This window comes from Parasteatoda tepidariorum, chromosome 9 (assembly GCF_982258835.1).
Source record: "Parasteatoda tepidariorum strain Cologne lab strain chromosome 9, Ptep-v5.0, whole genome shotgun sequence".
NCBI lineage: Eukaryota > Metazoa > Arthropoda > Arachnida > Araneae > Theridiidae > Parasteatoda > Parasteatoda tepidariorum.
In genome coordinates this window covers 35319996-35332984 of record NC_141763.1, presented here as the reverse complement: position 1 = coordinate 35332984, position 12989 = coordinate 35319996, and the positions used below count along the sequence as shown (strand labels likewise).

The window sequence follows — 12989 nt, the reverse complement described above, 5'->3', positions numbered from 1 at the left end:
TTTGTGCTTGCAATAAATATTTTTAATAAAAATATTAATTTGGATTTTACATATATTTGCGTCATGGGCAATTTGACAGTTTTGTCTCGCATGTGTGTATAAACAATTGTATAAACAATTATATGATGTATAAACAATTAATATGTATGATGTATAACAATTAATATTTTATCTTATTACCAAATGTGAGCAGATAAAATAATTTCTTATATATTTTTTTAAAGCTTGTAAAATTATATTTTTTGACTTTTCCGTTCTAAAGAGAAACATTTTTTTGCTGACAACATAAAACATTTACTCATAAAAACAATATATAATGACCTAAGAATTCTCAAACTGACTTGGAAATAAAACTAAACTAAGGAAATCACCAATTATATAATCAATTGTTAATTATTCAACTATTAATTAATTTATAATGTTAAATGAAATTCATTTATAATGAAATAAAAATGTCGTAGTAGGCCACATATTGTGCCATAGCGACTATGACTGCAGTGGACAAACCTGACGCACATTAAATTGATATTAAAGGAACACGATAGATATGTTCGTCATCAAAAATTCGATAAATCAGCCGGGACATTGTTGGAGTTTTGGAAATAAATTCAATTTAGATGCCAAAATTCTTTACTCCCATGTTGCTGACATCAGATTATCTTGATGCTATGGAAGCTTGTTTCATTCATAATAATGCTGATTTACTTGTCAACGACATAAGTTTTCTCCCCAACTCTGCATAGCGAGTGTAAATGTAATCTGCCCTGATTTGCCTTCTTCGGTTACTACGTTTTTTTCTCTACCTTTATTTATTTTCTCTTTTTTCGTTGATAACCTAGCATTTCCTGTCTCAAAACTCCTTAGTTTTCTTCACTCACGTCTTGAAAATCTCGAGAATGAGCTCCTATTTTGAGCGCCCGAAACCTGTCGACTTTTTCCTTTTTCATACCTTTTTAATCAAATGAAGTTTAAGTTCGAGTAGTATCTTTCCGCTTCAGTTTGCTGGAGTTATTCACTTAAGTTGGAATATATTTACGAGGAGGAAAAAGCAAGGTTTGCAGAAACCATGGTAGCGGAGAGGTTAAAAATGTGGAGAGTGGAAAATTCGAGCAGCTTTGAGACGCAGCTTACAAAAAGTATAAAAACACACTAGAGCTGCAAACTTCCGAAAAAAGGTAAAATATTGGTATTAATTTTTTGCTTACCACTGGTACAATAAGTGGACCAGAATGGTCCAGTTATTGTACCAGCTAGCACAGTAAGTTATGGTTAAGTGCATTTCATTTTATCTAATTTTTATTTTTTAGAAGAGGTAAACTTTCTATAATTACTATTATTAATAGTTATAATTATGTTTAAATGATTGTGAATTTTAACACGTAAATCTACTGGGATTGGACAAAAATGTGAAAACAATTCGATAACAATACGTCAACAACATTTCTTATATCATCTCTATGTAAACAACATTCATTAAACATAACATCAATAAACATTGTATTCAATACATTCTCTATGTAAGCAATATTTCATTTATCAGCAAATGTTTTGGAAGATTTTACATGGCAAAACATGCTTGAAGCTTTTAGAAAAAGGGTTCTTATACCCGTGCAAAATTTGCATCCACTAAAATAAGCGTAAGATAAAAGCTTATTTCTTTTTTCAATACCACTATAATTAAAAGAGCATTCTAAAATAAATATTGCAATCCTTCAGACTGAATTTCAAAGTTTTTAATATTAAAGTTTTTATTATTAAAGCTAAAAAGAGGTTATTAAATTTCTCTCTTAATTTCGGTCAATCTAAATTTTGCATGGGTAAATAAAACATTATTTTAAAAAGCTTCAATCATGATCTTTCAAATTGCGGAAAGAAACTTGCCATTCCAAAACATTCGCAGCTAAAAGATAAATTGCCTACACCCTTGTATGTGTTTTAACTGTTAGTATGTAATAATAGTCACTAATAGTTTTTTTTTCCAAAATAAAGTAAAAAACGAGATATTTGTGTTACCAGTACTATATTTTTTTCCGAACATATTTTTAAAAAATTGACAGTTCTTAAATATACAAGAACAGTAAAACCTCAATTATGCAAAAAAAATTGGGACCATATCTAATTTGAATAATCAAAATATACGCATTACAGATGTACCATCTTTTTTTTTATTCTGCCATTATCAATTAACTCTAAGAATTGAGTCCCCCAATCATAGTGCTATATAATATTTATGAAACTTAATAAATTTCGTTTTGTCAAATGAGTATAAAGATTATTATTATTATTTTGAGAAATAATTTACACACATATAGCGTTACTCCTTCGCCTCTTTTTTGAATATGCCATTTATGCAAAATAGCATCGAATTCTTTATTGTTTACTGATTTGATTGTTGTCAATAATTCATTGTTTTAATTCATTTTGAAGTTTTCTAAGCTTTTTTTTAAAATAAAATTTTGCGTTAAGATATTTTTCCTGAAAATATAAGATTCTTTCAGCAGAATTCAAAAGCATGATGGTCAAAAAAATTATACTATATTTTGGGTGGCAAAAATCCGAATCCTTCAACAAAAAAAAGGCATGTTTATTCAGAGAAAGTACTTTTTTGTATCTGATTTCGTAACTAAAAATGTAGCACATTTCGGCTCACTGTTCATATAAAAAGGCCTAGTTGCGATTACTTCAATAAAAGATGAAAGAATCAAGAAAGGAATATTAGAAATGAAACGCCAATTTTAAAAATGAGTTTTTTATAAGCCATGATAAAAAAAAAATAACCTATCAACTACAATATTTTTAAATAGTATTGGTCAGGATACATTTAAAAACAAAGCATTTTATTGTTTAACTACATAGAAATATTTTTCCTTTTACTATAAAATTTTTCCGATCATAATAAGACTACAAAAATTATTTAAAATACAAAATAAAATCAAAAATATTTACTATACAGTTTAATTGAATAAGTTGTCATGATAAAACAAAATGTTACCTATTTACCTATTTTTAAATTTTTTTTTTTATAAAATAAGTATGCATGTTTAGTCACTTTCACAAAAAGAATATACCTCTAATGCCAAAATGCGATTTTTCTGTTTAAGATCTTTCCAATCTTTTGTAGATTTCACACTTTTAAATTCATTTTTAATGTAATCCAAACAATGAGACTTCAGTTGTTGGTCAAACACATTAGACACTTCGAGAATTTTGACGGCATTTTCAGGAGATAAAATGTGCTGCAAGTACTCAATACACCCTTCCTTCAAAGCATCGATTCGATATTTTTCTGCCGCGTGCAGAAGATCGTAAATAATAGATTCGGACCCTACTTTCACTTGACCGGAATACATGAAACTGACCATGGCTTGCAAAACGGATGGATCCACATCTTCAACAACAGCTGTATCCTGTTTATTCTTAAGTATGGGACTTGTGAACATGGCTTCAAAAACTGGAGATTGGATACTTAGAATACTTTTGTGAGCTTTCAAAGTAAAAGAATCACATTTCAAGACGACGTCGGTCATGTATTCTTTTTCAAGCATAGCTTGAAAACTGGTGGATAAGTTTTGCAGTTTAACAATGGGAAATATTTTTGCTAGATTTTTTTCAGGCGTTGAGGTGCTCTTGAAAATGAAGAACAACTCCAAATTGTAATCATCCAATTCTAAGGTATTCTGGTTAAGAATAAATTTAGAATCTTCCTTGGTGTCATAAGTTAAATAATAACTTTTTACTCTGTTCCTTGAAATAAGCTTGATGGTCACTGCTACATTGCAATTACTCTGATTCTTTTTCAAACATAATGTCCAACAAGGAGCGCGGTTGCTGTCCCTTGAAGATTTGAAAGTTACAATCATTTCCCATGTGATATTAAACACTTGTCCAATAATTTCCTTGAAATTCGTTGAATTTTTAAAACTTTTTGACATTTCCTTATTTTTTTTACTATCACTTGACCACATAAGTATATTTTTTCCATCTATTTCAGTTTGTGAACAATTTTTCTTTGCCCGAACTTTACGTACAAATGCTATGCATACAAATGCTATGATTATTATGAAGAAAAAATACATCGCTTTTGTTTTAAGGAGACACTTTATTTCCCTGACCTTAACAATGCTTATTTGAATCGATAACAACAACAGAATTGCATGACAAATTAGTTGATAAGTAACTTCTTCTTGAAAACTTATCAAACTTATCTTTTATACAAGATAAATGTCAAGATGTCTACAAATATTTTTTTTAAACATATCGCTTAATTTTTTTTTATCTTTAATAATCTGTTCTTTTGTGCATTATTTATATAGAAACCTAAACCTGCATTAAATTTGCATCCGATCTTTCTATTATTTTCATTTATGTAGAAGAAATATTTATTCCAAAAGTTATCATCTTCTCCTTCAAGTAACGATATTAACAGTTTAAAGAGAAGATGTACGGTATTGCTATTCAAATTTTTAAAATACTAAATTAAATAAAAATTTGTTTATGAATTTTAATATAAAACAAGTTATAAAAATAAAACCAATAATTCAGACAGCATTAATATTTTTGGACGAATTTTAAATTTTTTCTAAATGCTATTATTTTGTTTTTAGTTACTTATATCATCTTATCATTATCTTATCGGTATTACAAAAATAAGAGTTAAAGCTATTTAATATTTACAACGATTTTACAACGAATTTAACAACGATTGAGGTATATTAGTTGAGTATTTATAATATTATGTGATAAATATTTTATTTTAATAAATAATTCTTGACATTACAAAAAAAAATGTTACTCCAGTTTACTGGTAACAAAAACATTAATATATTTAAATGCTATTAAAATCTATTTTTAAAGATTTCTAAAGAAAAAATTATTTAAATCGAAAACAATATTTGTCATTTATTTTCATTTCTTTCAAGTGAAAGTGAAACATATTTGCTCTACATAATTGATAAACAAAATCATTAATTAATTCATTTCAAACTTACCCCACGTAATCTGCTGTTTTCGCTTGGATTCTATTCATCTCTGTCAATTCTACGCAGATATACTTCCGTCGTTTTTTATTGCGATCACCAACAGGTAAAAGATACAATTTAAAGCTTACATTTGACTTATTAGAACACCCAAATGAGCAATGACAGGACATTATTAGATTAAAAATATGAAACAAAGCTTTTTAAAAAAAAATCGAAATAACAGATCTGGCTCAATGATACTACGCTGTTCAATACAGTCACCAATATGGCGACTGTTTACCGGTGTGATTGGCGAGGAGCGGAATAGTCGTGGGGAAAAGAGTGAAGTTACTCATTAATCTAGGTAATCCAGGACCTTTTGTAGATTTGCTCGTTCAGAATGAACATTTCTGTTTTGTATTCAGGATCACGTGAATGCATCGATTTCCTTCTTTAACACGTTGAATGCCATGCTAATTTTACATGGCTTGCCTGTCTGGCCAAACGGTAAGTAACTGCAAACTATATTTGCAAATTTGACAGATTTTGCTAGTTTTTTAAAAAGTTTAGCATGACATATCTGAAAAGAATTTTTTATAAATAGTGGTGGATAAAAATCTACTAAATTGAATTTATTAAACCGAGAATCACAATTGATAAGCTACCGCTTGAAAATATTTATTCGCTGTCCGGAGAGCAAGTTGGCATCTTTGTGTATAAGAATAAAACTATTTTTGTGTGTTCTATACTGCATTTATTTCTTCAAACCATTTTAGTAACGATAATAATATAAAAATTTACTTATTATGTTAAATTTACTTATTACGAATTATGTGTTTCTAATAATGTTGGCTTCACCGGTGAACCTCATGGTTTTCAACGTGTTAATAAGAAGTTTGATTTCTGGCGGTATCAACCAATAAGTTGATTTTATTAGTAATTATTTAAATAATAATAAAAAAAATTATTCTATTAATTCCCTAACCCGCTAATTTACCATTTTTTTTGTCAGCTGTTTGTGCTGTCCTCGATCTGGGTGTTCTCATTTCCTTCATTTTAATTAATTACTAACTATTAATCTAACTAATTTAATAACATATGCCTTTGATTCAATATTTAATTCGCCATTTACGGTGGTGGCCTTATAGGCTAGGTACTCCGTGTCATCAATTATTAGTTTCCGCAGTATTTTAAATGATTTAGTGCTTATGTAAGTTCGAACAGCATTAAGTATTCGGAATGAAAAAGGTTGAGTAAAGTTGAAATTTGTTCGTATTCGTTATCATTAGATTTGTTATACTAGGATGTACACAGGCTGTTTTTGGCAAGTAGAGTAACTCCTCGTCTGTAATTTCCGTCACTTCAATGCTTCATGCTCTTTTTCTTTTTTTTTTAAATTCCACTTGCATTCCAGATTATAATTGAGAGTGATTTCCTTTTCGGTGTCCAAAGCATGAAAGATAGATCACCTGATTAACCTGTTTTGTCCCGAATTTATATATGGAAATGATACAAGAAGTGGTTTTATGGAAAAGGTGGTTTAATATATTATCGAAATTAATTGGTTTTTTAACTGTTAGGGCATTCAAAAAGTCTTTGATAGATCAAAAAGTACTTTCTCCTTATAATTCTAGATCTAATCAGAAATAACTAAATCATTGTGGTATCTGAGAATCTTTTAATTCACCCAGATAAATGAAAATGCTGAAAAAAGTTTCCCACCACAATGAATGTCTTTGAAAAATGGAACTGTCCTATATATATGACGCTGGGCGTTAACCGGTTAATATTTGTTCAAAATATTGAGAACTTCATTGTTTTTTTAAAAAGCCCGTAATAAGTCTCAGATTTAAGACAAATTTGGCCTCTTCATTGTCACACTGTTGTCTCTTCATTGTAAAATCATCGTCACACTGTTTAGTGTTTTTGTACCTGTGCACAAAAGCTCAGTTTTTGTGTTCTATGAATTCTTTTCTCAGATTACAAAAGTTAAGCTTTAGCCCTTGATTGTATGTCATTTATTTAATAGTTTATTAGATTTCGCATATTTTTGGCGTTGGTTTTATTTAATTTGATTGGAATTTGGAGCACCGTTTAAGTTTAAAATTTGTACAGCCATTTTAGAAAGGATAAAAAATAAATCTAATAAATTACTTCGTGGCTAAGTATTTGTTTCGATAAAAAAAACAAAATTTTTCTAAATACTTTACATATAACTAAATATTCAACACTACTTGAATTATTACTTAAGACTACCTAACAAAATGATTAATAACTATAATGCTGCAAATATTATGCTTAAATTTTTTTTAAATATTTTCAGTTATTTTATAATGGAATAAGATCGTCGAAAAGAATCCGTACTAATATCGTTTCGATTCTAATACAGAAAAATTGTTTTCTGAAGAAAAAAACTTTAAAAGTTAGCCATCAACTAAACTAGGTGTCAACTAGAAAAAAAAATGTGAGTTAAACTCGAATTTTTAACTTCAAAACAACACTTTTAAATCAATCATTATAGATAAACAGATCATAAATACGTTTGTGAACAACAAATAGGAATTCAATACAAATTGGAAAACTAGAGTCAAAAGTTTTTTTTCATAAAACTTAAAATCGATTGGTAGCTTTGTCTCCCTCATATTTTATTCATTTTGAATATTTCTTGAACTTCTTTAAAAATGGTGAGAGATTTTTGGGGCTTTCAAAGCATCAATATATCGGCGGGGTTTTATCAATATAGTTCACAACTATTGGAGGAAATTTCATTTTACTTGCAGTTTTTTCTGGGGAAAAAATACCGTCATCAATAATGAAAAAAAAAGTTCCTTACCGAAGAATTACTGACTTCGCAGTAACTTTAAGATTTAAAAAAAAAGGTCTCGCTTTTTTCTGACTTTGAGCCAAGAGGTCTTCGATTATGACACATGTTTTGCTAGTAAAATGAACAAAACATTCATCAATTAATTGGTAAATAGATTAACACCAAAAAAGTTTTTTATTATTGAAAAAATATGTTTAATGAAGAAATGAACTAGATTTTCCTATGTTTGTGACTGTTTTATTTTGTTCCGTTAAATGTTTTTTTAAATCTTTCTTGGAAACTCCATTAGTTTATTTCTAAAATAATTAGATGAGTTATAATCAGTTTTCTATAATAACATCAATACTAGATTTTATGCTGCCTCAATGAGTATGATTCACTACAAAGAATAGATTTAATGTAAAGAATGTAGAATACATAAGTCAACACAGTAACGTAATTGTTGTTACGTAAATGGCAAAGAAGGAAAAAAAAGTAAAATTTTCCTTTTACAGCCAGCTGTTGGCCATGGAGTTTAAGGCTTCACTTTTTCGAGACGAACGTCATAATAGCGGTAATGAAGTCATAATTGCCTTCCTAGCAAGCTGGTATCTTTCGATCTGAAACTGGATTGAGTTCCAGTCACTACAGGGGGTTGAGCCTCAGTTCTTCCCAAAGGCAGCTTAGTGCCTTAACCACAGTGTTATCGCGATTCAAAGGAAATCGACGCAGTGTTAGGAGGACGCTATACCGCGGGAGAAACTTTTCATTGCAACTTCTGTTTCATTTTCATTTATGTATTAAAATTTTAAGTTCAGAGAAAAATGAATTCTGACACGCCTAGAGTAAACCACGAAGTTTTAAATGTTGAAAAAATATATTCGAAATGATAATAAAATATGAGAGGTAAACTTTCCCTCAACACAATCCTATAGTTTGTCTATTGAAAGAACTCTCCTAGCCACGATGTCTGAGGCTGCCGGCTGCTATGGGAACAAGAAATAGCGCATTTCAAAGAGGGAAGTTTCTTTCTCCCCTGATTCCTATTCTCTCTCCGAACGGAACCAAAACCTGTATTAAATAATGACCCAACTTGAAATACTTAAACCTCGTAACCATAGTCCCGTCACTATTCCAGGCGAATGGTTAGGGGAGTTCTTTATATAGACAAACTATGAATAATCTTCTCTAAAATTGCTTTGCATTTCGATATTTCGAACAAACCTTCTTTTAGAGTATGAAACTTCATAGCTTATCTGAGCTATCTGTCTATATCTGAGCTGATCTTATCTATATCTGAGCTCACTTTTTCTGAGCTTAGGTTTTTAAATTACTAACAGAGGTGAAAGAGAATTAGCCTTGAAAGATTTTTCCCGTGGTATAGCGTCTTTTAAAACAAAGTCTAAAACGAAAGAAAAAATAAACGATGAACGAAAAGATTAAAGAGGTACATGAGCAGGGTAATTAACTCACTTCAGGGAAAACCTGAGGAGGTTTAACTTCCTTTACCCTTTTAAAAACCATGATCATATTTGCGTGATCGCACGACTCACGGTACTATGTATGAAGCGAGTCTTTCTGACTCTAACGGTCCAAGATCACACTGATGTGATCTCAATTCGTATTGCATCTCGTATTAGTACATATACGTACTCTTTAGAGCACGTATACACATTTACGTACTCTTTATCATACTCTCTTACGTACATATACGCATGTGCGTACATCTACATATACGTACTCTTTTTATAAACTCGGACTTTACGGGCCTGTGTAAGCACTTTTTTCTCCATCCGGTGGTCCTAAAACCCAACTCCACCAATAAAAAAAAGTGATATTGTTGGACAAATTTCAAATTTGGTATAAATGTTACATTTAGAGAAAGAAAAATTATAAAAAAAAACTTGTTTCAGAGGTGAAGAGTTTTGACCACAGATGGAAAAAAAATCCTAAAGAATATTCTTCTTAAAATTAAAAAAAAAAAATGAATTGAAAATCTAAATTTTATTTAATGCTATGTAATATATATATTTTATTTCAATGTAATCCCAAAATTAGATGGTTACAGTAAAAGTGAAAATTAAATCAAAACTGGGTTGTGACATTCTTACGTAAGCCGGGTAGGGTTTTGTGACTTACGTTATATTTGAACGGTCCCTTAAACTCCTCTCTCTGCAACAAGAATTACTTTTCTTAAAGTTTAAAAAAAAAAATTTTTTTTTGAAATTACCTATTGAAAAATTTTGAATGAAATTACCTATACTGTCGTGTTCGTCACATAACAATATCTTGATTTAATAAAAGCGATTTTCAGTCTATTTCCTTAAAATTTGATGTTGGTTGTTCAAACGGATAAAAGTTAAATTCGTTTTTTAGTCAATCACAAAAGTTTTATTCGTCAGACATAGACATTTTTCTGGCTAACAACACGATACAATCTTAAGTTACTATTTTAACTCATTAACATATGACTTTTTATGTTGCAATGAAGCAAACAGCATTATTATTAAAAGTGTTGGTACAACATTAATGTTTAAATTAAGAGAATATTTTTTAAAGTTAGCAACAAATTTTGTTAAAAAGAAAAATCAAAGTTCCGTTATTATAACAAACGTCTACTCTGCAAGTTTCCTAGTGGAAGAAATAGTTACGTTATTATAACAACGTCTACTCTGCAAGTTTCTTAGCGGAAAAAATAGTTCCGTTATTATAACAACTTCTACTCTGCAAGTTTCTTAGTGGAAAAAATAGTTCCGTTATTATAACAAACGTCTACTCTGCAAGTTTCTTAGTGGAAAAAATAGTTCCGTTATTATAACAAACGTCTACTCTGCAAGTTTCTTAGTTTAAAAAAATTCAATTTATCTGTTTTTAATCAGACAAAAAAATTTTTGTTTTGTTTAAAGATACATCTACATTTCTACAATTTGTGAATTAAAAGAAATCACATCCTCCATCAATATATTTCAACGACGAATGTTCAGTTAACTTAGATATCATGGAATAGTTCCGTTATTATAACAAAAGTCTACTTTGCAAATTTCTTAGTGGAAAAAAATTCAATTTATCTGTTTTTAATAGGACAAAAAATATTTTTTTTTTAAAGATACATCTGCATTTCTACAATTTGTGAATTAAAAGAAATCACATCCTCCATCAATATATTTCCACGAAGAATGTTCAGTTAACTTCGATATCATGGAATAATTTTAAACATCAAAAAAAATTCTTCAAAAAGTATAAAAAATTTATATGTTGTATTATTAATGGAATGTGACGTAAAATAATAACAATTGTAGGCCGTAAAAAAGCTTCAAACCACCCCTTTTTTGCTCCACCGTCATACTTATAGTTTTTTTTTTTTTTTTTAAGTTAACTGAGTATTAAGAACATCAAAGAAAAATGCCAATCCGTATCTTTTTATAAAAAGATAATTTTTTCTCTTCTTTTATGATAACATCACTTTAGAATTAAAGGAAGTAGAAGAGCATTTAAAAAAAATATACGCTGGTATAAACTTTTCTGTGGACTTTTAATAGGTGCCCATCTTCTAAACACAAAGATAAAAATTCTTCATAAGTTGCTTAAATATTTTTTTCAAGTAACATTTACTGCATTCTTCTTGAATAAAATGAAAAGAAAAACTAGAATTATTTTTATACATAAAGCAGGTACACATAAGGCAGACAAAGTTTTCTGCGATAATAGTTATGCGTAATCTTTTTGAAGTTATAATTTGATTATTTATATCAAACGGTTTAAGCAATGGAACTAAGTTAAATAAATGTTTAGTAAGAATATTTTTTAAATAAAAATATAATAACATGGAGTCTGAAAACATGGAAAATAATAAAGATTGACGAAAAGAGAAGAAGAAAAATTATTAAAATAAAATATTTTTAAAAAGTATAATATATATATAAAAGAGTGCCTTCTAATTTTGTATATCAATATAGAAGCAAAATATGTCAATACAATAGTGTGAGGAGCACTAAAAGAATTGAAACAAAAATAGAACATATTAAGTAAAAAAAATATCGAACAAAAAACAGACTTATATTTTCAAAAATCATTCATATTGTATTATTAAATATCAACCTTATTAATTATATACTTTGAATTATCCAGCATAATATTATTACCTTGCGCACATCCATTTTTGGGCCAATCCTTGGTAATTAAAAAATTAAACGCGCTTCAGTACTGAAGTAAGAACGCACGTTAAATGATCCCTCTATTTACGCTTCTCACTCCATTTGCGCTTCTGTTTTCATATTTTGTAATCTGGCAAATCTTATTATGAAAATATCTTCACCTTATCAGCTGCGGCAATCTCACACGATTAAGCTAGGCAGAAGTGAGTAGTCTTTGTCGATAGATCTCTATTTTAGTATTTTGTCGAAAGCGCTTTTTTTCACTAATTTATATATTACGAATTTATTTGATGATTAATTGTAGCCAAAATTTTAAACTTTTTAAAGAGATATCAGTTTTAGAAATTTTATCTTAAGATTTTATACTATAGCACAGGGATGGCGACCCAATGGCACGCGACACAATATTTTGGGCACTCCACCGATCACAATTGTTGTTACACTATGAATTGTTATTACACAAATGTTATTACGCTATGAAGCATGTGTAACAATTAAGTTAAAATTCACAAAAAACAAACAAAATATTAAACAATTATTAAAAAAAAATTAAAAATTAATGCTAAAAAACAATTAATAAGCGCAAAAAACAAGCTAACAAGAAATAACTAGCAAAAAAAATCAACAGTCCTACTTAAAATAACATCTTAGAACCTAATATAAGTTATTGGTCATCTAATCTGCAACAACAGAAGTCACATTGATGTTACTTTAAGTTGAATTACTTGTATAACTGAGACATTGCAAAATGTATTGTTTTTTCAATGTAAATAAAGAGTTTTGAGTTGATAGTATTTAGTATTATTATTTTCCCAATAATCACGAAGTCAAAATTATTTGACGGCACGTCTATGACCTCATTAAGCAATTTTTTAGAGAAAATGGCACGTTGGTGTATAAAGGTTCGTCACCCCTGCTATAGCACATTTCTAATAGGTTTAACGAATTACATTTCATTTATTTGAATTCAAATTTATTTTAATGATTTAGTATTTACTAAAAAGATGTAATTTTTTTTTAAAAAAAAGTTTTCGTAAAAAAGTAGCAATTTTCTGGGGTTGGCGAGCGTTAGCG

General features: G+C 29.0%; 1 protein-coding gene across 1 annotated transcript; it reads right to left on the bottom strand.

The window, feature by feature from the left end:
- Positions 1 to 3041: 3041 nt before the first annotated feature.
- LOC107453038 (speckle-type POZ protein B) lies at positions 3042 to 3932 on the bottom strand. Its single transcript, XM_016069698.4, has one exon. It carries the CDS (start codon positions 3930 to 3932, stop codon positions 3042 to 3044), a length of 891 nt encoding a protein of 296 aa, XP_015925184.2.
- Between the last annotated feature and the right edge of the window lie 9057 nt (positions 3933 to 12989).

Coding starts and splice junctions, on each gene's coding strand:
- LOC107453038 (XM_016069698.4), bottom strand. CDS start 3,932: ATGTCAAAAAGTTTTAAAAATTCAACGAATTTCAAGGAAATTATTGGA.